We start from the raw sequence: 25,556 nt of genomic DNA, 5'->3' as shown, positions 1-25,556 counted from the left end.
TTTGAAGAGTTAAAATTGATATGCTAGCAAAACAACCGCTATATAAACAGTAAAACGAGACCACGTATAATTAGGGCCGCACTATCTACTCCGTATCCAAGACAACGACCTCGGCTTCGGCAGTGCCGACGCTCTCAAAACTGAGCTTGTCGCCGGCGTTCACCCCGTCGACAAAGGCACCGTCTCCCTCCTCCAGGACGGCGTCATCCCTTCCGTCCAGGCGGACCTTGGCCTTGCCACTCTTGGTCATGGGCACATGGACATACACCTTGCGCTTGGTGGCCTTGGTGCCCTGCGAGCCAACCTTCCATGTAAAGGTCTGCTCGGGTGCGATGAGGCCAGCCCCCATAGCAAAGTCTGCGTGGATGGGTATCGTGCCTTCGACGGCCGGCACGGCCTCCTTCTCCTCGGCGGCCGTTGCTTCCGGACCAGCCTTGAGCGGGCTGAGGATGGTGACGAACCCCTTGCGCTTGTCCTCATCATCAAAGTGTCTCGTGTGGTACCGGGGCGAGAGGCCCTTCTTCCAAGGCAGCGCCCAGATTTGCAGGAAGTGGACGGTATCGGAGTTGTGCTCGTTGAACTCGGAGTGCGAGATGCCGGTGCCGCCCGTTGTGAATTGGACGTCACCTCGGTGCATCCTGTAGAACTTGTCTGCTCCAGCATCGCCCTCTTGACCCTTGCGCAGCATGCTGTCGCGGTGGGTGAGCTCGCCCGACAGGATGTAGCTAAAGATCTCAAAGTTGGAGTGGGGGTGGGTGGGAAAGCCCGAGTTCGGTTTGACGCGGTCCTCGTTCAAGACACGGAGGGAGCCGAAGTGCGTGTATCTCGGGTCGTACCAGTTTGCGAAAGAGAAGGAGTGGTAGGTGTTGAGCCAGCCATGATCCGCATGACCGCGGGAGGAAGACTTGTGAGGCGTGATTTTGGCATGGCGGAGCAAGGCCGCAGGGGCACCGGAGGTAGACTTGGACATGGCTGATCTTGTAACGTTAAGCATAGACGATATTGTGGTCTTGTAGAAGTTGATTTGGTCTTGGGATACCAAGTTGATAAGTGTGTTCTGTGCTGCAGGAGTGTTGTAGATGAGGATGGATATTAAAGCGATCAACAACGATACAACGAGGGTGATGACACGCTTCATATAGAGAGAGGAATTGGGGGTGGATTCTCGAGATGCTGTCGAGAAGTCACCAGCAGTTACTGAAAGGAGAGAATTTGGAGATTTCAAATGATTACAGGAATCTTGACAAAGCGAGGAACAAGACACTTTAAAAAGGAAAGCCAAAAGAGTTAGGACAGGTGCAAGACTTCTTGCTAAAAATGAATAGAACCCACTTGTGTTCAATCCCGTAACAAAAAGAGTGCGCAAAGCCTGGCGCAATGATGAGATGCTCTGGGACGCAACCATACGATGGCGATGTTGTAACCACAAAGCTCCACAACGCGCCAACGGAGGGGCAGCTTTTTCGCCGTGGGGAAGCTGACGTTACGCTTACCAGTGCTGACAAAAAGAGCGACTTGGGCGACTCTGGGGCTTAGTAACAAACTTGGGTGGGTCTTGGTAGTTTTACAGTAGGTCTACTGTAGACTAGTGCACGTTGTTGGCGTTGCTGCAGTTGAGGCTGACAAAAAACAAAGGGTGTGTTTGTAAATAAGATCAAACAGCGCCCACTGACTTTAGGGGAACCAAATCAAAACAACCGCAACAGAAGGGGAAAAAAATAAAAAATTCTTGTGTATGGATTAACCTCGTCTGCAAATGCGCTGTCATCGAGACTGGACGAGGGGCAGGCATGCTTGGGCAATATGGCGCAAAAATCGAAGGCAAGAAGCACAGGCCAAAGACACTCATAAGTGTTAGATTTTACCAAAACCGCAACTCCAATTGGCCATTGACACTCCACCTGAAAAATTGGTACGCGGATCTTATCTTGGAATAGTAGGCTTGGTGCGCAAACCTACTACGTAGTTGGCGTGCACTAAGAATATTCATTCTCACAAGATAAGCTATCGTTCACGAGCACCTGACGGGTTGTGTCTCAACAGTCTTCCTTGACACATCGTCTGACCGACCCCTCGCAGCGAACTGAATACTTTCCTCTTCTCCTCGGAATTGACTCTTGGCAGACTTTTACCTTTTGATCTTGTGTATTCCCTTTGAGACCAAAGACATAAACAAAAAAAAACTTGTTCGCATGCGCGCACACACACAATAAAATCCTTACACAATTGCACTCGATCGACTCATCCCCCTCGCCATTTGACAACATGGCGTCGGTGCTATTGGCCGCTGGCACTGCCAGGAGCATTGCGGCTATCATTAAAACACCACCGGTGAACGAAGCGGTCTCGGGTGTCTTTGGGAGCATAAGTCTGACCGCATGGATCTGTCTACTGCTCCCTCAACTTATAACAAACTACAAGACCAAGAGCGCCGAAGGACTATCTATGGCCTTCCTCATAGTTTGGCTGTTAGGAGATATAGCCAATTTGCTAGGTAGGTACATTCTATACTTCTTGGACACTTTTGTGCCCTCGAGGTCTGTTCCCGAGGGTTCTTATGCCTTCAAGCTGTTACTCACCAAATCTGCTTTGAACCAGGCGCTCTCGCGACTAGACTTGCCCCTACGGCTGTTGCACTCGCCGTGTACTTTTGCTTCGCCGATGTCGTCCTCATTACCCAATGTCTCTACTATAACGCTCTGAACGCCCGCCGCGAGGCTCGCCTGAACGGAAACGGACATGCAGAGACACAAAACACAGCCTCGAGGGTTGACGAGGACGAACCAGACGAGGAGGAGCCGCTGCTCAGTCGTCGACGCAGGTCCAGCTTGGCAGGTCTGCCAGGCTCGCAGAGACGCCGCTCGTCCATGGCGCGCGACGTCTCCAACCTCGATCCGCTGGCTCGATGTATCACAGGCGAAGACGAGACTCCAGATGCTCACCCTTGGCTGCACAACGCTCTGAGCCTGGCAGCGGTCTACATAGTTGGAACGGCCGGGTTCTTTGTGTCGTACGGCATGGGCGCATGGGGTGACAACGCAGATGCTCCAGAAGTCCCAGAGGCGGGGGATGCGGTTACAGCCTTTGGACTGACTATGGGATACGTCAGCGCTGCGCTTTATTTGCTGGCGAGACTACCCCAAATTTACAAAAATTACAAGGAGAAGTCGTGTGAAGGTAAGTTTACAACTCAGATTACAGCCAAAGAGTAGTGCAAAATATCGATGCTAACATTACTTTGCAGGTCTCGCCTTACTTTTCTTCATGCTTTCCCTCACGGGCAACTTGACCTATGGCGTTAGTCTGGTCGCATACTCCCAAGAGAAAAGTTACATTATCAAGACAATACCGTGGCTTCTCGGATCGCTTGGAACAATTGTCGAAGATATTGTCATCTTCTTCCAGTTCCGACTCTACAGCGCCCCTAAAGAGTCATCCAAAATGTCCGATGAAAACGAAAGCACGGCATAATACTTGATTTACACACATAATCTCTTGTTTTCCCCGCCACCCTTCTCTCAACGAATTAGAATGTTTGCCTGGTTTCAACCGGCTGCATGTTTGGAGAAATAAACAAACAAAAAAATCTCCATCAAAGTCATTCTGCAGTCATTTGCGTTGTTTTCGTGGCATCGAGTTTGAACTTTGTTTGCGCCATAGATTCCTCCATTTGTGTTGGCCCTTGCGACTATTATCTTGGACTTTGGAAGTTTGGAACCGCGGCGATTGATCGACTCGTGACATTAAACTATGACGTGTTGAGCGCAAGAGAATGACAGTAAAAGCCAGCTCCTGACTCCTGCAACAACGGGACGTTATCGTTATCGTCTGATAGTATTATCAGATGCCGAAGAGCTACTTCGCACATATGTCAGTCATTCTGCACGTGCATGCATATATATGCACGAGTGCAATTCCTGGGGGCTTTGGCTTGGTGGAATGAGACCCACCCCAGGTTCACGCAGATTCTCCAGCCATCAGTCTCTCGCCAGGGTCAGGGTAGTATCAAGTAGCCCGTATAGCTCAGTGGTAGAGCGCATCACTCGTATCTTGACGACATGATGAGGTCCTTAGTTCGATCCTGGGTGCGGGCATTTGTTTTTGATTTTGGCTTAATCGGGGCACTATAGGTTGCATTCCTGATCCCTCTATTTTGGTGTCTTGTGACTGCGGACACGTTGTGTGTGTTAAGCCAATTAATTAATTGTTCGTCTGTTTTGCAACTTGGTTGGGACACAGCTAATATTGCGCCGAATTTGGGCGAGCTATATAGGTAGGTAGTTAACATAGCAGCACTACCTTGCATTTACCTCTTACTTTATAGACACCCAGTGAGGTTATGTATAATTGTTGACTTGTATAGAACTCGGGCCACAGTGTGCTTTATAAGATCCGATGTTATTTGTCTCATCATATATATTTTTAGATAATTGGGCTTGCGTGTGTTGTGTTGTGGTATCAAATTCGTACAGAACAAGACAAGTACTTGCTTCGTCCTAGGTTTACTTGAATAGGAGCATAGTGGATTCACTGCTTGCCCATTCGTCGCCGGGTTCTCTTAGGCAGGATAGCAAAATCAGAGCTCAACCCAAAACTGTATCACTGCACACTTGAAATTGACAGTCGTTCATATATAAAAAAGTTTTTATTTATGTACGTAGAGTAACTACTACCTTGTAATTTACTTTTATTTATCTTCGGCAGTAAAAGCATCGTTAGCTCACTTCGTGTGCTTATTTATACCTTTTCTCGCTGGGGTCACAGAGCCTCCTACGTAATGGACAAGCTAGGATACCGGTGCTTGGCTTGGATTTTTTTTCTCGCCGTTAATTGAGTGGGGAAATTCCAACACCTTCAACAACTCAAAGTCACACTCTCATAATCTAATGAACTGGTGCATGATACCCTTTTGATGTGTTTCTCGTTTGGCGTTGGGTTTTTGTAATTGTTTTTTTCCTCTTAAATTCTTTTCGTGTAGCCCATCATGGCCTCCTCGTTCATTACCCGCGCAACCTCAGACTCGCGGTTCCAGTTTGCTGCTACGGCATTGCTGTCTGGAGCTGTCGCTGCGGGCGCAATCCTTGGCTATCAACGAGTAGCCAAAGAGGAACGCCTGTCCAGGCTGAAAAGCTCCATTCCCGCTCCTGATGAAGATGGCGACATGTCGAGAAGCCAACAGGTTTGTCACTCCTGCACTCGTCCCAACTAAGAAGAAGCTCGCCCCGATCACAAAGGACGACTCGTCCAAGTGCTAACTAAGGCTCATACAGCTTACCGACTTCGGCGCAACACTCCCAACGAATCCGGACAAGGAAGACCTACGGAACGCAGCATTAGCGCGTCGGGCCATGGCGGGTGACTACGATGAGGAGCTGATACTGGAGCAACTGGCGCGCAATGCCGTCTTCCTCGGCGACGAGGGCATGGCCAAGCTGCGCCGCTCGTTCGTCGTGGTCGTCGGCTGCGGTGGCGTGGGCTCGCACTGCGCCACCTCCCTGGCGCGCTCCGGCGTCGGTCGCATCCGCCTCATCGACTTTGACAACGTCTCCCTCTCGTCCCTGAACCGACACGCCGTGGCCACGCTGGCCGACGTCGGCACCCAAAAGACGGCCTGCCTCAAGAGGCGCCTCGTGGCCATCGCACCCTGGATTCGCTTCGACCTGTGCACCGAAAAGTTTGACGCCGAGGCTGAGGAGAGGTTGCTGGGCCCGTGGGCGGAGGACGGCGCTAAGCCCGACTTTGTGGTGGACGCCATCGATAACATCGAGACCAAGGTCGAGCTGCTGCGGTACTGCCACGAGCATAAGATCCCCGTCATCTCGTCTATGGGTGCCGCGTGCAAGGGCGACCCGACCCGCGTCATGGTCGGAGACGTCGGCGTGAGCACCGACGATCCCCTCTCGCGCGCTACCAGGCGCAGGCTTAAGCTGCTGGGCATTACGAGCGGCATCCCCGTCGTGTTTTCGACGGAGCAGAGGGGCGAGGGCAAGGCGGAGCTCCTGCCGTTGTCCGAGGAGGAGTTCCAGAAGGGGTCGGTGGGCGACCTCGGTGTGTTGCCGGACTTTAGGGTGCGGATCCTGCCGGTGCTGGGCACCATGCCGGCTGTCTTTGGCTACACTGCCGCGAATCACGTCATTCTCAGTATAACAGGTAGGAAATATCCTTCTGTATCTTTCCTCTTTCACAAAAACAGGCACCCTGACTGACGCGATTTGTGACTTCTAGGATACCCGACAGACTACGCTCCAGGCAAAGCCCGCGACAAGCTTTACGATCAGGCCTTGGCATCCCTCCAAGGGAGCGAGGCCAAGTTGGTTCGCAGTTTCAACGGTGGCAACGCCGACATCGTGGTCGGTCTACGGACGCCTCTGAGCCCCGGCGACATTGCCTTCATGATCGAAGAGGTCTTCCGTGGGAGGAGTGTCATCACGGGCATCGCGACGCGTCTCGTCCTCGTGCGGTGGAGGAGGCCGGCGACCGACCCCTTGATGGTGATCGAGGGCGCACCCGATGAGGACGGCCCGCAAAAGTCGGCACCGGCGCCACAGAAGTCGACGCGTCTGAGACTGAGCGACCTCGTGTGCATGACCAAGGACGAGGCCATGGTGCACCTGAGGGAGGTACTCCTCGGCGGCAAGCAGCCCGAGGAAATGTATGACGCCGAGACAGTGGAGCGTGTGAACATGAGGCTGAGCGAAGCGGCCGGCTACGAAAAGTTCAGATAGAGTAGGCGGCGAAGCATCAAAGGTACTTTTGCTTCCAATTTTCCTGATGCTGCTACCCTCGATAGCGACTATCTCCACGAGCAAAAGAAAATAAATACAAATAGAGAGCCCGAGACCCGTGCGAACTGGCGTGGCCCACCCATCCAACTGGACCAAGCAAAACAAGGCCGCCATCATAAGCCTGCAGATGGCAGTCATTTCCACGATATCATCAAGGAAGCCCACACACAATAAAATAGCAAACAGCTTTGCGGGACATGGGGTATTAGCAACGCGGAAACCGGCTATTCTATAAGAAGGCCGAGAAAAAAGACATCGGCGGCGGGGAGGTTCAACTTACCACAGCTTATGCCCAGAGTGGGTATCACGACTAAGGGATCGCAATCACGCTCGCATTGCTTTGGGGTGCATTTGGGTCTTCTTCCAAGCTTCCGTTTCCGTCCGCCCTTTTTTTTCCTCCTGTCGGCCCGAGGTAGCCCGCGCGCCGTAAGCTCGTCCATGGTCTCCAGCTCCGTGGTTGTCAAATTTGAAGTTGCTGGCTCCGTGATTGTTGCAAAGGTGACCGCCGACGCTTCGGTCGACGCTTTCGGCACCGTGAGGCCGTTGCCGAGTATGGCCAGGGCGATGACGGTGGCGGCAGCGGTGGTGATGCCGGGGATCTTCATCTTTGTGGAAAACCCTAGGAGCTTTGGGGATATTGGTGCTTTGTCAGGACTGGATTTGGTCGACTGGCAAACACTGCCAAGCAGAGTGAACAGGCAGGTTTGATGTGGAGAGTGCGTACTTTTTTGGTGAGGACGAGGAGCGCTGAAGCCAAGGATGAGAAATGGAGAGAGTCCGTGTTTTGTTGCTTGTTCTGACCAGAGAAAATGTGCCGAACCCCCAAGTTTGAGTTAATAAATAAAGAGAAAGGCTGGTTCTAGTGCGCCGTGATGGTCACCATATATGCCTCTTCTGCAGGTCTTTTTAGTACATTCAACATTCGAGCATATTTCATGCTTTGGGCTAGATCATTAAGTATGCATAGCTTCACCCATGAATGGAGTGCGACTAAAGTTACATCCAGTTGCGTTGGGTAAGTATTTTATCACGGGCATGTACGTGAAGAGAGACTACACGCATCCGAGGGGATACATGTCTGAATCTAAAGAATTCATGCTTTTTGACCGAATGCCCTTATTAAACCTCACTCCTAACCACCCCGACACTCAACAACCTTTGACCGGCGCCGCGTATAAGAGGTAACAGAGCGTAGAACACCGGTATTGATTTTTTTGCCGCTGGGCGCCACGCATATGAAAAATAAAGCTTGCCAATAGACATAGTTGTGAGATCAGGCCATTGTTGACGCGAGCAGTACAATAAGTTCTGCTCACTGCGAATAGGGTCACTTATTCGTGCATGTATGTATACTTTTAAGCTTGTAACCAGGAGGTGGGTGATCAAGCGACTAGGAGGCTTGTTTAGACTTGATCAGTTATGGATGTCTGCAGCTGGCTCCAGGTCTCCTCGTATTCTTTCCCGACTCGGGGACTGATGTCGCTCGACTGTGAGATTGAAGGATCCGAGCAAGGAACTGTACTGATTACGATAAGCGGGCTGTCTAATTCATATCTTACAAGTTACCGTAAATAAAATTATTCTAAGCTTAGTAGCAAACATGACAAGAGAGGAGAGTTCGGACAAGCCGAGGATCACTTAAATGTCCCCTTTGTGTGTTTGATCTTCAGCCCTGAGTAGTAGTTGGTTTTTTTTTTTTTCTCTCTCTCTCTCTCTCTCTCTCTCTCTCTCTCTCTNTTTTTTTCTTTTTTTTTTTTTTTTTTTTTTTTTTTTTTCTTTTCCCTCTCTCTCTTTTTTTAATCAAAGAATGGGATATGGTTACTGCTTGCTGAAGCTTTGATGCAACGCGAACGGACACATGAGCAGATCTTTTTGTTACGCATGTCATCTGTTGTTTATTTGGGTGGTGCATTATGCACACAATTTGCAGTAGCGACTAACCTTGACCCATCAATTCTTCTTGCGCAGGGAGGAACCCGTAGCTCTGCAACTACCAAGGTCCAACAAATTTGCTAAGGCTGGCCCGTCCCCTGCCAAGAGTGCGAAGAGATCATCGCGTCTTCGCGATTGGATACATGCAGTCTTGGCAGCGTGGCCACAAAGATAGGGAAGGGAAAAAAGTAAAAAAAAAAAAAAAGAGGAAGAAAAGAAAAAAAGGTCACGCGTTATGTTTGCATGTTTCGAGACACCTACCACGGGTGCAGGCAAAAAAAAAAAAAAAAAAAAAAAAAAAAACCAGCCCTTGCCACCGTATATGTATACGTGGGCCTTTACCGACCTAACTGTCCGCGAAGAGCTTCGGGTACCTACCGCATAGTAAGTATACTTATTCTTCTTGCAAAAAACCATTCCCCAAATCGGGACTACCGACAAGGTCCACAACGCTGTGCTAACTGTTCAGGGATGGGGATTTTTACCCCTACCAACATAGTAAATTTTAGGAGAGACGCCGTACTGTAAATTACTCACAGGTCAGAAATGAGAGCACATGAGAAGCATTCCGATTTAAGTTTGCTGGTTGCATGTCTCCTCTCACCTTCGCGGCATGAATACACCGCTAAAGATTCGGGGATACATGTAACGAATATCCATGGCCTGTCGCAAGAAAATCCCCGTGTGACAAGTGACAAGGCACATGGTTTGTCTGAAGATTTGAGACGACAAGACAAACACCGCGAGGGAATTGTCTGCCAGAAGGGACCGGTGGCGTACACTGCCCCGGAGCGGAAACATTTACCATACTTGGTTATTGATTATCACACAATTCGGTTGCTGGCACCGAGAAATGAAACAAAGTCCGGGGATGGGAAAGCAGCGTTATCCTGACCGATTCAGATCCGGTCCCCTTTTGTCCAGCTACTAAAAACAAAAAAATAAAATAAAATAAAACATAAAAAAGAAACCCCATAGTTTGTCGCAGTCGCAGCTGAATATAGTAAGAAAACCACAAAGTAGTCTTTGTGCCAGATGCTGATCATGTCCCGGCTTTTCGTTCCTCACGGAGCTGGTGTCGTCGGATGATGATGCGATGATCCGGCACTCACTGCGGGGGGTTGTCTTTTGTGGCACATCGGTTCCAGACCCGAGGGCCAACGCAAACAACGACCCAGAAAACCATAAACCAAGGAACTAATGGCAATGTTAACTAAGAAAGTCGGGGGCCGGGCTTCCAACCGTCCGATACCGACGTACGGATAGGTCCGATAAGCTGAATGTATTCCGGGCGGCCCTCTTCAGCTTTTCAAAAGGGTGACAACCTAACCCTATTAACCCTACGAGAGTATACATTCCTGTACTTTATAGCAGGGGTGTTGCGACACTAAAAACAGCCTGCCAGGTTGCGAATCCCCTAGTCTGGGTTGGGAATGGAAATCCGATCAGATTACGCACAGGGATGGCTGGCGGTTGTTTACCGGGTACTTTTTTCTTTTCTTTCTTTTTTTACTCCGGTGATGGGCATCAACGGTCCATGTCGAGGTTATTTATTTTTCCTTTGCCACTGTTAGCGAAAGAGACCCTGAGCCTCTACAGTCTATCTAGTCAAATATTGTCGATTTAACATCTCAGCCGCATCATTGACTCCCGTCCTTTTATTGCATCTTTAGCTAACGAAGAAGCGACTGATTGGCCTCCGGGACGGGTTTCAATAAAGCTGCCGTTAGTGATATCTTACCAATCGCTGTATTATCGGACTCGGTATTCAATGATTGCCGTTTTGTTAAGCTGCTGCTACTGTGCGATGCTGACTGTGCTGTGCCCACTTCATAAATTAACAATTTGTGGGGAAAGGTGGGTGTCTATTTGTGTGTGTGTGTCTATTCCAGTCTGTCGGTGTGCCAAGTCGTAGGGAATGATTCTGGATTCTTTCATAACGAACAAGAGAAGAGGCGGAAAAAAGCTCTGCAGAATCCTTATTCTTAGCAGAGTCCAGGATTGATTGCGGGTCTCAGGTCGGTAAACTACAGTACCTTACCTACCTTAGGCTTCTACCACGCGGTATCTGTGCTGACTTGACATGGGGTGACACAGCCCTCCTTCGCTAATTGAGGCTTTGCGGCCCGTCAGCGGTCGAATTCATCCAGACACAGTAAGACAGAGAGGCTGATGTTCCTAGCAGATCTTAATCAAGAGCGCGCACAATTAATTACTCGGTGATTTTATTGGCTGCCAAGGCTGCCTAGTGAGTCGACGTGCAAAAGACTAAACCCATATTCTTCTTGAGTGTTGGGAGAATTTTTACCACTGGTACAAAGTGTAAACGTTCGCGTCAATCCCAATTGGAGCGTCAAATTACTCAAGACAGTAGTAATTGACAGCTAGGCAAAACCTGCCTCAGGAAGCATCCCGTAACCGACTGGTACGCCATCCAGGTCCCAGTACCACGTCATTTGTCCGCTGGATGGGGTCTTTTGAAATATTGATAGCTCCATAATCCTTGCATTTTCTTGTTTCAGATAATTAAGGGACCCATTTTACTTGTCATGGATTCCAAGACTACCACGCACATGTTCGAGTCCATCACCCTCTTGAGCGGCTTGTGGGAGGAAGTAAGCAATGCGATGGATATTTAAAACAAATCTATGTAGCACAAATATAACCTCAGCTGCGATTGCGTTGAATGCCACACCAGCCCGAGAAATTCACCGCAGTTACATATTTCCCCTAGGTGCAAGTTTCACTGGTAAAAATTAAAGAGCGAATGGTTCAGAAGCTCACCCAATCGAGGGGTATCAAAGACCCTGTGCTCTTGAGAGTTGAATTAATCACGTAAAAAAAAAAGGAAAAAAAAAAAGATAGACGTTAACAAATGGAGCACCTGCTTGGCTCGCATATGTTTTCTACAAAATGCTCCCGCGGATAGACTTTGTGTTTCGACTTGACCGAGACTTCAAAACTGGTAGTAAATCTGCAGATGCCCAGAGTACATAGTAAAGATCCGCAAAAAGGCTTACCAGTAGCATCTCGAGTCCCGTCAAAAAGTTTTAACCAAGAAATAAAGGGCGGGATTGCTTGGCTTGCTTGGCAATAGATCGTCACTGAACGCTCTGATCCCCGTCATATATGCATGCAAGGCCGGTTGGCTGTGCAAGTTTTGGTGGGCGCTGATCCACAGAGGCTTTGGCCGACGCCCCACCCCCATTAGTTGATGCTATTTCAATTTCGTCCCCCATCCTTTCCCCGTCAAATCACTGAGTGCAGTAGTGCGTGCATACGTACACGGCTTTCACACTTTCGAGGCTCAGCGGCCGGCACATTCCCTAGACTGCTTCCGCATGCAGGCAGGCATCTGTCTGCCTAGACTAGAACTAGAACTGGGGGTCGCTTCTCCAAATACTCACCCTTAATGACGCCTTGTTTCTCGTTCAGTGCCATTGCAAATATCTTAGTGCGGCTAACCCGGATTGGAGAGACCATATTACCTATCATTTTCTTTTCACTGCAGGACTTCATCTATTTTGTTTTTCTGCAATATTCTTTTTTTTTTCTCGACTTAAGCCTTTCGATTGTTTATCAACATCCTTCCAATCAATTTAGCATTGACGACATCCAATTAGTGGTTATTTTATTCAACCTTGTCCTGCCCCGCTTTGTGAATAGATACGGATAGCTGGGTTTAGCCTGGAATCGGTACGTACCTTGCTTCTGTTCAACTCGTGTCAACAAGACGAAAGCCACAAGAGCAAACTCGTGTCGTGCGTGTCGCAAGGTATGGATCCCTTCGTGAACCTACCTGACTACGCATTGCATAGTGCATTGGCTTAGAAGGGTAGCAGAGAAGAAGAAGAGAAAAAAAAAACACAAAGAACAGAAACATCAGAAAGGATTGATTGACTTCAGAGGGTCTTGTGCGACTGACTCTTTTTTTCTTCTTTTTTTTCTAGACCAACGGTCACTGACATGGGCAGCTTTACTTCGGCAGCAAAATTCTCAACCACAAGATCCCCAAGAACGACGTCTTGGCCCCAAGCAAACTGCCTGTCACCAGCAGCCATATCAACCTAGCTTAATCCACCCACTTCCCGCCCACGTACAGCTGCGTGCGCAATCCTGCGACGACTATAAGCTGGCCCCCATTTTTTTTTCCTTCCTGCAACCCAAAGCATACAAAACTGTACTCGACCTCTTCTAAGCAAGCAATACTTAATTCCAACCGGGGAAGCACCCTAGAGGTGGAAGTTTGGTGTAACCTGTGGCTGATTGTCGACTACCAACCACGCTCTACCCGTCCTGGATTACATCAATCCTTTTTTTCCTCCGAGAAGCCAACTTAAGCTCGTACTCGGCTCAACATCCGTCATCATGTTGACCTTCAAGCGCGCCCTCGTTGCGGCCGCATTTTTCCTTACAATCCTCTACCTTACAACGAGGCCGGCCTCCACATCACAACTCTCAAAGTTAACAACAGATCCCAAGGACAGCTCGGCTGACAAGCTTGCCGCCAACTCGGCCAAGAAAATTTCCACTACAGCATCAACACAAGATGGCAGCAGAAACAGCAGGCTAGCCCCCGAGGGCCAGAAGCCTATGATGGACCCTAACATGAGCTTGTACGACAAGCTTGCATACCAATACCCATACGACGTCGAGACCAAGTTCCCGGCCTACATCTGGCAGACATGGAAGTGGACACCCGCCGACCCCCAATTTGCCTTCCGCGAGCAGGAGGCAAGCTGGACAGAGCAGCACCCGGGCTTCATCCACGAGGTCATCACCGACACTGTTTCAGGCCACCTGCTGCGCCTGCTGTACGCCTCGATACCTGAGGTGCTCGAGGCCTACGACGCCCTGCCGATGCCCGTGCTCAAGGCCGACTTCTTCCGTTACCTTATCCTGCTCGCCCGTGGCGGCATCTACACCGACATTGATACGTACGCGATCCGTAGCGCCGTCGAATGGATCCCCGATAGCGTGCCGCGCGATACCTTGGGCCTGGTTGTTGGAATCGAGGCCGACCCAGACCGACCTGACTGGAAAGAGTGGTACAGCCGTCGCATCCAGTTCTGCCAATGGACCATCCAGGCCAAGCCCGGCCACCCAGTGCTGCGCGACATCGTGACGCGCGTGACGCAGGAGACGCTCAAGCGCAAGCGGGCGGGCCAGCTGGATAAGACGGCCGATAAGGGCGTCGTTGAGTTCACGGGCCCTGCCATCTGGACAGACGTTATCTTTGAGTACATGAACGACCCACGCTACTTCGACATGACCAACTCCAAGGGCGCAATTGACTGGCGCAACTTTACTGGCATGGAAATGCCCAAACGGGTGGGCGATGTCATCGTGTTGCCCATCACCAGCTTCTCGCCCGGTGTGCAGCAGATGGGTGCCAAGGACTACGATGACCCTATGGCCTTTGTCAAGCACGATTTCGAGGGTTAGTATCTTCCACCAACAATGCTCTTATCTTGGACCCATATTGTGTAGCCTGCGCCTTACTGACAACCTATTCGCCATTCTACAGGAACATGGAAACCCGAGAGCCTGCGTCACATTGGTGAGCAGAAGGAAGAGAACAAGCAAAAGTAATCATACCCGAGCGAAACAGCACCCAACACAGCTGTCATATGTATCTGTTTATTTTCTTTTTTGTTGGAATTTACATGGCGTCTGATCATATCAAGGTGCCCTAAATCGAAAGGGACACCTGGATCTTGCAAGCATTTCCTGTGGCGAACTATGGCGTTTTTTTTTTCTCTCTTTTCTTGTTGGCCTGTACACGACCGGAAGTATTTTGCCCTTGATATACCGGGCTGATCCATTATTTGTTCTTATTTTCTTTTTCTCTGTTACAAAAAATATTGTCACGACTGGGGATACCACTTTTACAAAGGACTGGAGGGCCAAAAATAGAGATATAGACTTTTGGCATGGCCGGGGGCACACGAACTCATGGTCTTGGGTTCTTTTGAGATTCAAGGACTTGTCTAAAACGAGTCTAAATCAACAATGCGCAGCTTTACGATTATAAGTTATTGTTTTTTTTATTATTGTCGACTTCGAAAGGTTGCCGAGAACCGGAACTTGGTTCTTATTTATTCTTGAACTCTGAGCAGTGTATGCACTCATGGCTCAAAGGCTCCATATGAAGGATTGAGACAATCAAAGCTGTATATTAACTAGTCTAGACTAGAACCAAAATGATGCGATTTCAAGGGATATGGCCTCATGCATCTGGGAGACTGCAGGGAAGTTACCAAACATGCGAGCGAAGAAAAACATTTGGAGCCTACCAGAACCACTAGGTGAATGAGCTTGGCCATTCAGTGAACACCTTGATGCGTTTTCAGTCGTTCTGATCCCAGTGCCGACGGCGCTTTGCTCCACAGTTGCTTTGTACACACAGCTGCCACCGAAGCGGCGGAATACCGCCACCGATTCGGTGCCGAACGTAGAGCACCGAACAAAGCGTTTGGTAAGTACCAAACTGCCGATAAATGTATGAAAAAAAAAAAAAAAAAAAACAATAGATTATAAATACAGCAAAAGTGTGCACCTACCTCATGCGATTGTCTGCATATCAGATCAAATAAGATATAAATAACTACTACCCCATCATCTCAGCTCATGGGAACGATCATCTGAACATCAGCGGGATCAAAAACAGACGAACGAGGCAGATCACACACACACAGACACACCATACAAGCAAAGAGCTTCACATAGTCACGAGCATAAGAAAAGTCACGCCTTTTTACGGAAACCCCCTACACCTTTTCTCCAGCTTTACAACATGTCGTCGGTCAAGACCGTATTCGTCTGCGGCGGCACGGGAACCCAGGGAGGAGCGCTTGCCCGACAGCTCCTACCCAAGGGCGTCGCGGTGCACACCATGACTCGGGATCCGTCGTCAGCGGCGGCCAAGAAGCTCGAGTCCCTAGGCGCCAAGCTATTCCGGGGCAGCTTCGACGAGGAAGAGGTGATCAGGCGCGCCGTGCAGGGGGTCGACGCCATCTTCCTCAACTTCATGCCGAACCTCAGCAACCCGCAGGGCGACATCAAGCACGCACGTTCCATCATGCGGCTGGCCAGGGAGGCGGGGGCGCGACACGTCGTCTACAGCAGCGGGCTGGGTATCGACAGGCTGGAGGTGCTGCTGCAAGACCAGGTGGGCGGCGAGAGGAGCGCCCTGTCGGCGGGCGCAGAGAGAAGTCCCCTGCTGGCGAGCGGCTTCTTCAACGTCAAGGTGGAGATCGAGGAGGCGGTGGCGTCGGCCGGGTTCGACACGTGGGCTGTGCTCCGGCCGGCCTTCTTCATGGCCAACTTTGTGCTGCCAAAGGTGGCCATGTACCCGGGCCTGGCCGAGACGGGAAGGGCCAACACGGCGTGGCGGCACGACACGCTGCTCCCGCTCGTGGACGACGAGACGATTGGCGTGTTTGCGGCGGCCGCCGTGCTGGAGCCGGAAAGGTTCGACGGCAAAAAGTTGGACGTCGCCGACGAGCTGCGCACCGTGGACGAGTGCCTGGGCATGCTGGGAGACGCGACGGGCAGGGATCTGAGGCTGGTGGAGCTGACGGATGACGAGGTCGAGGACCGGATAACTACTAACCTGTTTACGGCCGGGGAGCTTCTCACGAGGAGGCTGGCCGAGTGCCTCGACTTTGACGCGGTGAAGCGGCTGGGGCTGCCGCTGAGCAGCTTTGACAAGTTCCTGCAGAGAGAGAAGGATATCGTCTTGGCTACATACAAGAACGCGCCGGCAAAGGTCTAGCTAGGTAGATACACGAGGGTGATGTTGGAAAGTGAATAGCGGTAGTTTTGGTCGAGTTTTTGGCCTGATGCGTGTGACGTAAACCGAGGTAGTAGCCACAATGCAATATTGGCAATTGTTTGTGGTGGAATTCAGTTTGTTGAACTCTTTTTGCGGGGCTCGCTACCGCTAAAAGTTAGTTACCTTAGCTAACAGTAACACCCATTCGTTGTATGCCAAGAACATTCATCCCATCTCCAACTTTTACCCCGCACGACAGGAGTCGGAGATGCAAGGCGATTGATTGATTGATTTGTCCAGCGATTTCTTGTTTAAGTTGGTTACAAAGGCCGAGGTTGCTCTTGTTTCTCCAATGCAGCTTAGGGCTAGCTATTTCTAGTTTTAGTATTTGCTTTCCTTGGCCTTTTCTTTTACCTATCAATTCCAAAGCCTTTAAAAAAAAACAAAAAAAAACTCAGCTCTTGCTTTGCCAACAGTGTGTACTCCGTACACTTCATTTGCTGGTATAATTGATCCCGGTTCTTCCGAGTGCGTGGAAGCACTCAGTTGCTTTCCCGTTTTGTAGCAAGACCTTGAATATATACGCTGCTGGTGGACGGTGTGAGAAGTGATCAAACTAGGTCAACATTCTGCTGGATTTGGCTCTTGCCGCGCCGCCATGCCACCGTTTTTGCTCCAACCCCCCTCGGGCCTTCGAGCCGGACCAAGGCTTAAATCACTTGCTTCACGCCGGTTTCTCGGTGGAAGGACGGCATCAAGCCTCGCGTTCGGTCCAACTCAGGTATGAAGCTACCCACCACTTCAGGTAAGAAACACGCAGTCATCTTCACTTCTGTAATGCTCACCAGTCATACGCATCCTCAACCCCCTCGCAGCCACCACTTCTGACCGACACAATCCCCGAGCATTTCGCATCGATAGTATCCAGATATGGAGACCGCCCGGCCGTGATATGCCGGTCGCCGTCAACAAGTCCAGAAGCCTTCTCAGCCCCGGCCCCAGTTCGCATTCCGCATGCACAAGAGACTGTTCTCTCGTACGAGGAGCTTGATCTCAGGTCAAACTCTTTGGCGCACTCTCTGCGGTCTCTTGGTGTTAAAAAGGGTGACCGCGTGGCTGTCAAGCTGGGAAACTGCCCCGAGTTTGCTACGCTCACATATGCCGTCTTCAAGTTGGGTGCCATATTGGTGCCTTTGAACCCAGCCTTTGGGGCCCCGCAGATTGCTGCCGCCTTGTCCCACCTGAAAGCCAGCGTCCTCATTGTAGGTGCCGTGACTGATCTGGCGTACAAACCATGTCGAGGGCGTGACAATCTTCCATTGATCCAAGCTCTTGTTCCGAATCTCGAAGCAAACGAGCTTGAATGCCCTGATGTGCCAACTCTCCGACGAATCATTGTGGTCGATAATACCTCGAACCATCCGGGTGTGGCCCAACTACCACTTCCTTCACATCGCTCTTTAACACCTTACTCCTCGCTTCATGACCTTGCTTTGCTGCCGAATTCCTCCACCCGCAGACCTATCGTCCCAGATGAGCCGCTCCGGGCAGATGAGACTATCAACATCCAATTCACTTCAGGGACGACTTCTCTACCCAAGGCGGCCATGTTGACACACACTGGAATACTTAACAATGGCGCCCTGATCGCCTCACGCATGAACTTGACGCCTGCCGACAAGATTGTCTGCCCGCCACCGTTGTTTCACTGTTTCGGATGTGTCCTCGGGTACATGGCAACTGCGACCACAGGTGCATCCATCATTTTCCCCTCTCCAGCCTTTGATCCCAAAGCTACACTGCTTGCGGCATCTGAGCACCGCGCCACGGCCATATATGGAGTTGCCACCATGTTCGTTGCTATGCTGGAATTGCTAGCTTCCGGCAAGGTATTGTCACCCGAGCAAGCGGCCGCGCTGCCTACGCATCTCCGAGGCGGCATTGCAGCGGGGGCATCGGTTCCCGAGGCGCTGATGCTGAGGTTGTTTGAAAAACTCGGCGTCCCTGAGCTGGTTATCTGCTACGGACAGACAGAAACCAGCCCAGTGAGCATCATGACGACGCCGTCTGACCCGCTTGACAAGCGTACCTGCTCTGTGGGCAAAGTAATGCCCCATACCGGAGTAAAGATTGTCCAACCGGGTGACCGGACAAAGATCGTACCTATAGGGGAGAAAGGAGAAATAGCGACGAGCGGATATCTCATCATGCAGGGCTATTGGGGTGATGAGAATCGTACAAAGGAGGACAGATTATGGGCGGCCGATGACGACGACGGACTCGGCGCCGCCGTGGAGCCGCTGGGAATAGGGAAGACGGTCCCGGAAAATGAGGAACAGGCTCGGCGCAACGGCCGGGTATGGATGTTTTCGGGTGACGAAGGCGTCATGGACAAGGACGGCTACGTTGCCGTCACAGGACGGATAAAGGACCTCATCATCCGCGGCGGTGAGAACATACACCCGCTCGAAATCGAAAACTGTCTTTTCCAGCACCCCCTCGTCGCCGAGGCGAGCGTCGTTGGTGTCAGCGACGACCGATACGGCGAGGTCGTCGGGGCGTTTGTAGTCCCGCATAAGGGGGTCAAGGTGGTCGAGGACCGACACGAAGCGCCTCCTAAGGGCGGGGTTGCTGGTCAAGATGAGAGAGCTGGGCAGGCCAAGAGGCTGGTGGACAAGGTCCTGACTAAGAATGACCTGAGGGACTGGGTGAAGATGAGGCTGTCTGGACACCTGAGTCCCAGGTATATCTTTTGGGTGAAAGATTATCCCAAGACGGCAAGTGGCAAGATTCAAAAGTATAAGCTTAGAGAGACGGCCACACGGCTTGTCAGCGAAGCTTGATTAGGTGGAGTGGGTATACCTAACAGCATGGAGAGATCGACCGATCAAGCTGCTTCTTGACAGTCAGTAATCGAAACAAGCTCGTGGGGTTACCTGCATCATGGTTACTTACTGAGCACTTAAGTGTTAATGGATTATGGGACAGAGCCAAGACGTCGAGGCGCCTGTCAGGTTGTGTGTGTCACTGATAGGCATGCCATCGCGTTTTCCTTCCCCGAATTTTCAATGACTTAATGAACAAGACGGCGCTTGGCTCGGCTGGAGAGGCAATTTTCATTGGTGGTCAGCATGCGTTCAAAGTATTCCAATAGTTTTACTGGAGAGCGCAAGCAAGGGTTGATGGAAACAAATGGCTCAGGCCCCGCAACCCCTGAGCCTATTCCCAAAAGAGCCTAAAATTCACAATTGCAAGGGTACATAGAGTAGGACCCTACGAAACCTAAGGTACCTAAACAACCTCATCATCCACGGGAGATGACAAGAGAATGATGGTTGCGTCTAATGCAAATGTGTCGATGAAACGGTTGAGTTCGACATGATGGAACCTGGATGGTAGTTTTTTTTTTTTTTTTTTTTTTTTTTTTTTTTTTTTTTTTTTTTTTTTTTTTTTTTCAAATGACAATGATTTCAACTTTCCTTGAGCCCGTGCAACTTCACAAGACGGGGCAAGTTACAGACTTTGAAGCGTTGAGAACATCAATCGAGTTACATTGCCATCAACTGGCACTGCGGGGCACCTCGGAAAGATCCATCCAATACTACCTAGCCTACTATGGTACCTACCTTTACCTCTACTTTCTTCCAATTTGAATTCGAGTTTACTTCAGAAAGGTCATGGCGCAATGAGTTTTTGAGGCAGCCGCGCAAACCGCTCTTTATTTACCTACCTTACCACACACACCTATGCATGACAAAATGGGTCTGGTTTCCTTTTTTTGGATCTCACGACTGCAGAAACATCTCAGCTCAGTGACTACATAGGCAAGACTCTGGCTTTCTATACGACGTTCGGTTGTTGTTTCCTCTGTAACTCCCCCTTTCGACCCGCTGCCAAGCACCCGCAATGTCATAATACGACCAATATTCCTACCAGCTGGGGGGGTGCAGGAGTCAGAACGACCGGGCGAAATGATTAAGACGTTCCTGTTCAAACATACCTAGGTGGCTTTCAAAGTTGTGTATCCTCCGTGCGCAGGAACACACGACGCTCTAGGGCTCTGAGGTTCTGAGGCTCCGAGGCAGAAAGAAAGAGAAGAAGAAAAAAAATGTATAAAGGCCAACCACCCGAGACATTCTCAAAATGGATCCTGAAGTACCTGTCTTGAGGATCAGCCAACTCCAGGACTCTGCCATCTTCACAGTGTCTCGTTGACCTCCCTCGTCCACCCGGCTCGCAAGCATGATTAACTTTGCCGTCATCGCCACCGCCCTGGTGGGCACGCTGCTGCTGCCGGGAGCCGCGTTGGGTGCGCCCGTCGAACCTCCTGTCGACCACAACATCACCGACCGGTACATCATCACGCTCAAGCCCGGCGTCACCATCGAGGCGCGTGATGCCCACCTGGAACGCGTGGCCAGTCTGCACAAGCGCAGCCTGGGTCGCCGTGACCTGCCCGGCACCGAGAGCACGGTGGAGATTGAGGAGTTTCATGCTTACTATGGCAAGTTTGATGGTGCCACGGTTGAGGAGATAAAGAAAGACCCTGATGTAAGTTGCTTTTCCTCTTCATGTACGGGGGAGAGGGGGCATTCTGCAGGGTAGACGATGCGGACATGACGAGGAAAAAACCAGCATTGACACCAGCATGCACCAGGTTGCCGCCGTGGAACCCGACCAGATCTGGACCACATCGGCCGAGGTGGCCCAGAACGGCTCGACTTGGGGTCTCGCGGCCATCTCGCACCATGGGCCTGGCTTCGACTCGTACATCTACGACGACGCCGTCACTGGCGCCAACATGTACGCATACGTCATCGACAGCGGCATCAACATCGACCACGTCGACTTTGGCGGCCGGGCGGTGCGTGGCTACAACGCCTGGGGCGGCGTGCACACTGACACTAGCGGTCATGGGACGCACGTCGCCGGCACCATCGGTAGCAAGACGTATGGTGTTTTCAAGGACGTGAACCTGATCGACGTCAAGGTATTGTCCGGCTCATCAACCACGACGGCCGTCGTCCTGGAGGCCTACACGTGGTCTGTCAACGATATGATGGCCAAGAACCGGACGGCAAAGTCAGTCATCAACATGTCGCTTAGTGCTCGCAGCTCTGATGCCTACAGCGCCGCTATAGCCGCCGCATACAAGGCAGGCGTTATTAGCGTCGTTGCTTCCGGGAATGACAACCAGCTGTCGTCTACTCACTCGCCCGGATCTGCCCCTGAGGCCATCACTGTGGGCAGCATCGCTTCGGACTGGACCGAGGCCAGTTACTCCAACTACGGCCCGTCGGTCGACGTCCTGGCTCCCGGTACTAATATCCTCTCGACCTACATCGGCAGTAACACGACGACCTTTACCATGACGGGCACGTCGTGTGCGACTCCTCATGTGGCCGGACTGGCGCTGTATCTGATGGCACGGGACAGCCTGTCGGATCCTGCGTCCGTGGCTGATCGAATCAAGCAGCTGGCCACCCAGAATGTCGCAACGGCGCTCAAGGATGGCACTCCGAACCTGGTGGCTTTCAACGGCAACTCACTTGCTTGAGAACGAGCCGGGATTGGCTCACAGACGTCTACCTATACTTACTGTACATACATGATTAATGAGTTGCATACCTAAATTTGAGTTATTTCTAAACAGCCTTTGCTACCTGTGCCTTTCGGAGATGGCCGTCGAGTTGCATTTCGGGGAACAGGACCCAAAGTTGCCGGGTCATTGTGACTGGATTGCGAATGTGAACGTGCCCATTTTGTTTATGCTACTACCCGTCGGTTCTCGCAGGGCTACATCATGTGGAGAGTGCCCGGAATCTCATGCTCCCTCCTTCCATGACAGAAAATTCGGTGCACTGCTAATCCTTGGTACTGTACTCTCTTCTCGGCCAGATTTCCCAGGCCTCTTCCGCTGCCGTGTAACACTTTGTGCACGGGGTCACACAGACTTTTACCTGCTTGCGGTGTGGCCATGTTTTTTTGGGCGAGGGTCATGCTTGTGAATGTCGCGATGCACAAAAGCAAAGGGGGTGGGTGTGGAATGTAGAGACCCGAAAATAAATCAAGAAGAAGGAACAGAAAAAGAACAGGTTCTCCCCCTCCTCCCCCACGAACTACTGCGTGCATTGCGATGAGCAATGGGAGACTCGTGTCGACGAAAGGCGGAAGGAAATCTCGGGTAGTGCCTCACTGCTCATGCCGAACGGCAGGCCCGGCAAGTCACATTTTCGAAGAGATCGATTTGTTAAAATATCCGAAAGGTGAAAAAAAAACCCCTTGTATATACGCGAGACTGCAGCGGCCAAGGTTGAGGATGACGAAACTGTTTTTCTCCTTCTTTGCTTTTTATATCTTATGCAATGTAACGATGCAAGAGAATAAGGGGAAAGGATGATTTGGTTTGATAATAAAGGTAGCTAGCTGGCCAAGCGTCCGGAATCGACCGTCGGGAGGGGGATTGTTGACGAGAACCCGATACTATAGGGCAGGGGACGAAAATGGAACTACTATTCCGGATGGCTCTTGGGCGAGAATAAAAAGAAATAAAAAATGTTTACCCCATCCTTGTAGCGGCAAACTCCGTGAAACACAGCTTCTGAGATCGCCGAAAGAGCGCTTGGATGCTCGTGTGCGACCATGATTCCTTCAGCCCCGTTGTGGGACATGTATGGTTTGTTAGGTACTTGTTGGTGGCTGATAATTCGGGGGACAAAAGCCGTGAATCATCAACCACTTGTTGACATTGTCGAGCCACGGACGTCGTGCTACAGCACGAAGATTTGAGAGGTCAAAGAAAATGCCCGAAGAGAGGCGCTCGGAGATAGGTTGCGTAGAAACCTACCGGTCTCCTATATCGCATAGGAAAAGAAAAGGCGTGATTGACTTGAAAATTCAGGGATGCACGCGGCATTCCCGTCAAGCCCTCAAAAGCCTCAGCCGCTGGGTAAAACAAAAAGTCTAAAGAGAGGACATGGCCTTGGTGAATTTTTGGTGAGACGAGGGACGTTGTTGAGAGATGATGGCGGAGGCCGCCGATGGAGGGGGCGTGGTCTCCAGGTTATTAGAATGTGCCCTATAACTATCGGAAGGGGTTCCTGTTGTCCTCTGATTCGTCTTGACAAGAAACCCAAGTCCTTTGCTGCTAGGTAATACCTACTCATAGTAGAACTACCTACCTACTTGTACCTAAGAGCTAGGTAGGTCTGATGGTGGTTGGTTGATGGGTGGGCTTGCTCGGGGTGGCGCTTGTCGTTTTCGTGCCCGCCGATCCAGGCACGGGAGAAAGGCGGGTTAACATGAACGTAGGGTCATCTGAAGTGAGACCGGACCGATTTGACATATCTAGATGAACGATAGGAAATGATGATGAATCTTGATCTTTTTGAGATTATGATGGAACTCGATCAAGTGCCCAGTTTTTTATTTCCTATTTTTGTTTTTGGACTGGAAACGGCGGTTAGCAGGAACTTCGGTAGGATAGATGCCCGCATCGTATCTTTAGTGCTCCAATGATCTCTCTTCCACGAGATACGATGTGTGGTTGCCAAGAGGGAAATGGTAGCATCCATCTCACAACATCTATTATCTGGTGGTGACGACATGAGATCCTGCGGGAGTTTTCCGCCGCGGACATAATGTTCCACCTCATCCTTGGCTTGTTGATTGTTTTTTTCCCCTTGCAAACAGAGAGATTGCATAGCTACCTTGCTAGCTCCTGGCGATCGGAAAGTGACAGACAAGCAGCAGGATCCCGGATCTGACCTTTCAGCAATTAGTCTAGGTGTGAAACCTGGTGCAACCCCAGACTTTTGCCTGTCTCCTCCCGCTGAAGAGGGCTAAAGCTAATATTTATGACATGGGGGATACGGTCTGGAAGGGGCCTAAAATAAGGTCAGGGGATATTTGCGCTCTTTTTTTCTTCTTTTTATTTATTTATTGTTCTTTTATTTGAGAGCATGACTCTTGAGTGTGAGAGTGTTTGGATGCAATAGACGCGACAGTAGTTTGAATACCTCCGTATTCTACTACGGATAGATAGATCCATAATAGTCCATGTTTCCTCGCGGCCGTACTGTCCTCGGGATAATGAACACGTTCCGCAAGAAGGTAAAACTGGTGTTGAAAATCGAAATCAATCCTCAACGGAGGTACTGTATAGCGCTGTCGGCTACGTGTCGAATCATCTCTTGGGATCGGCCGAAATCTGCCCGCACACAGGTTGCTAGGTACCTACCTACATACAGGACGAGAGAGAGTCTAGAAGGTGCCCACCCAGCCGCTGTGCGAGGGTCCTTTCAGCGCGGACCAAATCAGCCGCTCAAAAGTTTTCCGAGATGGAGGGATTCGGGCGGTTGCAGTGAGTAGGTGGGCAGAATGCACCCTGCCCCAGGTAGCATTGAGGATCCTGGGCAGTGACGACTCGACTGAGTTTGGAAAAGATAAGAAAAGGAATGCACAACTAATAAATAATAGATGCGTGATGACTAGAGTAGTACTGGCGATTTAAATAAAGTAGGGAAGGTACCCAGTAGGTGTATACCTTATTGTAAGGTAAGGTAAGGTAAGGTATGTATACGTCTTGAACTAGGTACTTACTGTCTTGTCTTGTACTGGTTCCGGCAAGTACGGATACAGGTTACCGGTACCACCTACCTAATACCCCACGTCCTTCCTTGCCATGCTGCTGCAGTTCGGGCGGTGAATGGCGAACCAATTCTGCCAGGATCATGGGTGTTGTGGACGGGTTGGTATCCTCAAACCCGGTCCGACCCATCAGCAGTTGATCTATTGAAGCCATGGAGTATTGCAACCTGTCTTCGTCGTATTGGACACCACACATTCATCCAAGCTGTCATCGATTCTCTTGGATTTTACCTGGTATCCAAATTGTGAACAGTACATCTGGTGATCCCCCGGGTGATACCAATGCGTTTTCCTTTGAAGCCACCATCTGCCTCCCCGCAACAGCAACCAGTAAGAGAAGTGTATTATCGCCACCTGTCGGAAATGCTCATCGGGGATGGTCCTAGTCGTTGCCGATTGTCAAGTGGTGTTGA

At 50.6% G+C, this 25,556-nt stretch overlaps 9 protein-coding genes across 9 annotated transcripts; 7 read left to right on the top strand and 2 right to left on the bottom strand.

Moving 5' to 3' along the window:
* Window positions 1-85: 85 nt before the first annotated feature.
* Window positions 86-1,138, bottom strand: PgNI_10520 (uncharacterized protein; the record flags this gene model as incomplete). Its single annotated transcript, XM_031130491.1, has 1 exon — window positions 86-1,138. One exon carries the CDS (start codon window positions 1,136-1,138, stop codon window positions 86-88), a length of 1,053 nt encoding a protein of 350 aa, XP_030980014.1.
* A 912-nt stretch (window positions 1,139-2,050) lies between these two features.
* On the top strand, window positions 2,051-4,157 carry PgNI_10519 (uncharacterized protein). The gene is made up of 3 exons (XM_031130490.1): window positions 2,051-2,494; window positions 2,599-3,177; window positions 3,245-4,157. Exons 1-3 carry the CDS (start codon window positions 2,266-2,268, stop codon window positions 3,469-3,471), a joined length of 1,035 nt encoding a protein of 344 aa, XP_030979523.1. The 5' UTR covers window positions 2,051-2,265; the 3' UTR covers window positions 3,472-4,157.
* A 698-nt stretch (window positions 4,158-4,855) lies between these two features.
* Window positions 4,856-7,712, top strand: PgNI_10517 (uncharacterized protein). The gene is made up of 3 exons (XM_031130488.1): window positions 4,856-5,179; window positions 5,271-6,150; window positions 6,226-7,712. Exons 1-3 carry the CDS (start codon window positions 4,985-4,987, stop codon window positions 6,723-6,725), a joined length of 1,575 nt encoding a protein of 524 aa, XP_030979527.1. The 5' UTR covers window positions 4,856-4,984; the 3' UTR covers window positions 6,726-7,712.
* On the bottom strand, window positions 7,010-7,390 carry PgNI_10518 (uncharacterized protein; the record flags this gene model as incomplete). The annotated part of the gene is made up of 1 exon (XM_031130489.1): window positions 7,010-7,390. One exon carries the CDS (start codon window positions 7,388-7,390, stop codon window positions 7,010-7,012), a length of 381 nt encoding a protein of 126 aa, XP_030979522.1.
* A 1,357-nt stretch (window positions 7,713-9,069) lies between the features above and the next one.
* PgNI_10516 (uncharacterized protein) lies at window positions 9,070-9,545 on the top strand (the record flags this gene model as incomplete). The annotated part of the gene is made up of 2 exons (XM_031130487.1): window positions 9,070-9,101; window positions 9,187-9,545. A coding segment is annotated over exon 2 (282 nt), but the record flags the coding sequence as incomplete, so codon positions are not given.
* Window positions 9,546-12,073: 2,528 nt separating this feature from the next.
* PgNI_10515 (uncharacterized protein) lies at window positions 12,074-15,120 on the top strand. The gene is made up of 3 exons (XM_031130486.1): window positions 12,074-12,413; window positions 12,668-14,157; window positions 14,245-15,120. Exons 2-3 carry the CDS (start codon window positions 13,086-13,088, stop codon window positions 14,307-14,309), a joined length of 1,137 nt encoding a protein of 378 aa, XP_030979525.1. The 5' UTR covers window positions 12,074-12,413; window positions 12,668-13,085; the 3' UTR covers window positions 14,310-15,120.
* Window positions 15,121-15,513: 393 nt separating this feature from the next.
* On the top strand, window positions 15,514-16,494 carry PgNI_10514 (uncharacterized protein; the record flags this gene model as incomplete). The annotated part of the gene is made up of 1 exon (XM_031130485.1): window positions 15,514-16,494. The coding sequence occupies one exon, from the start codon at window positions 15,514-15,516 to the stop codon at window positions 16,492-16,494; it is 981 nt and encodes a 326-aa protein (XP_030979524.1).
* Window positions 16,495-16,901: 407 nt separating this feature from the next.
* Window positions 16,902-19,337, top strand: PgNI_10513 (uncharacterized protein; the record flags this gene model as incomplete). The annotated part of the gene is made up of 2 exons (XM_031130484.1): window positions 16,902-17,275; window positions 17,370-19,337. Exons 1-2 carry the CDS (start codon window positions 17,153-17,155, stop codon window positions 19,335-19,337), a joined length of 2,091 nt encoding a protein of 696 aa, XP_030979531.1. The 5' UTR covers window positions 16,902-17,152.
* Window positions 19,338-20,179: 842 nt separating this feature from the next.
* On the top strand, window positions 20,180-22,051 carry PgNI_10512 (uncharacterized protein; the record flags this gene model as incomplete). The annotated part of the gene is made up of 2 exons (XM_031130483.1): window positions 20,180-21,045; window positions 21,152-22,051. Exons 1-2 carry the CDS (start codon window positions 20,737-20,739, stop codon window positions 22,049-22,051), a joined length of 1,209 nt encoding a protein of 402 aa, XP_030979530.1. The 5' UTR covers window positions 20,180-20,736.
* Between the last annotated feature and the right edge of the window lie 3,505 nt (window positions 22,052-25,556).

The sequence above is a fragment of the Pyricularia grisea genome, chromosome VII, assembly GCF_004355905.1.
Source record: "Pyricularia grisea strain NI907 chromosome VII, whole genome shotgun sequence".
Lineage (NCBI taxonomy): Eukaryota > Fungi > Ascomycota > Sordariomycetes > Magnaporthales > Pyriculariaceae > Pyricularia > Pyricularia grisea.
The sequence above is the reverse complement of the archived record's forward strand: the minus strand, read 5'-3'. Positions and strand labels throughout refer to the sequence as shown.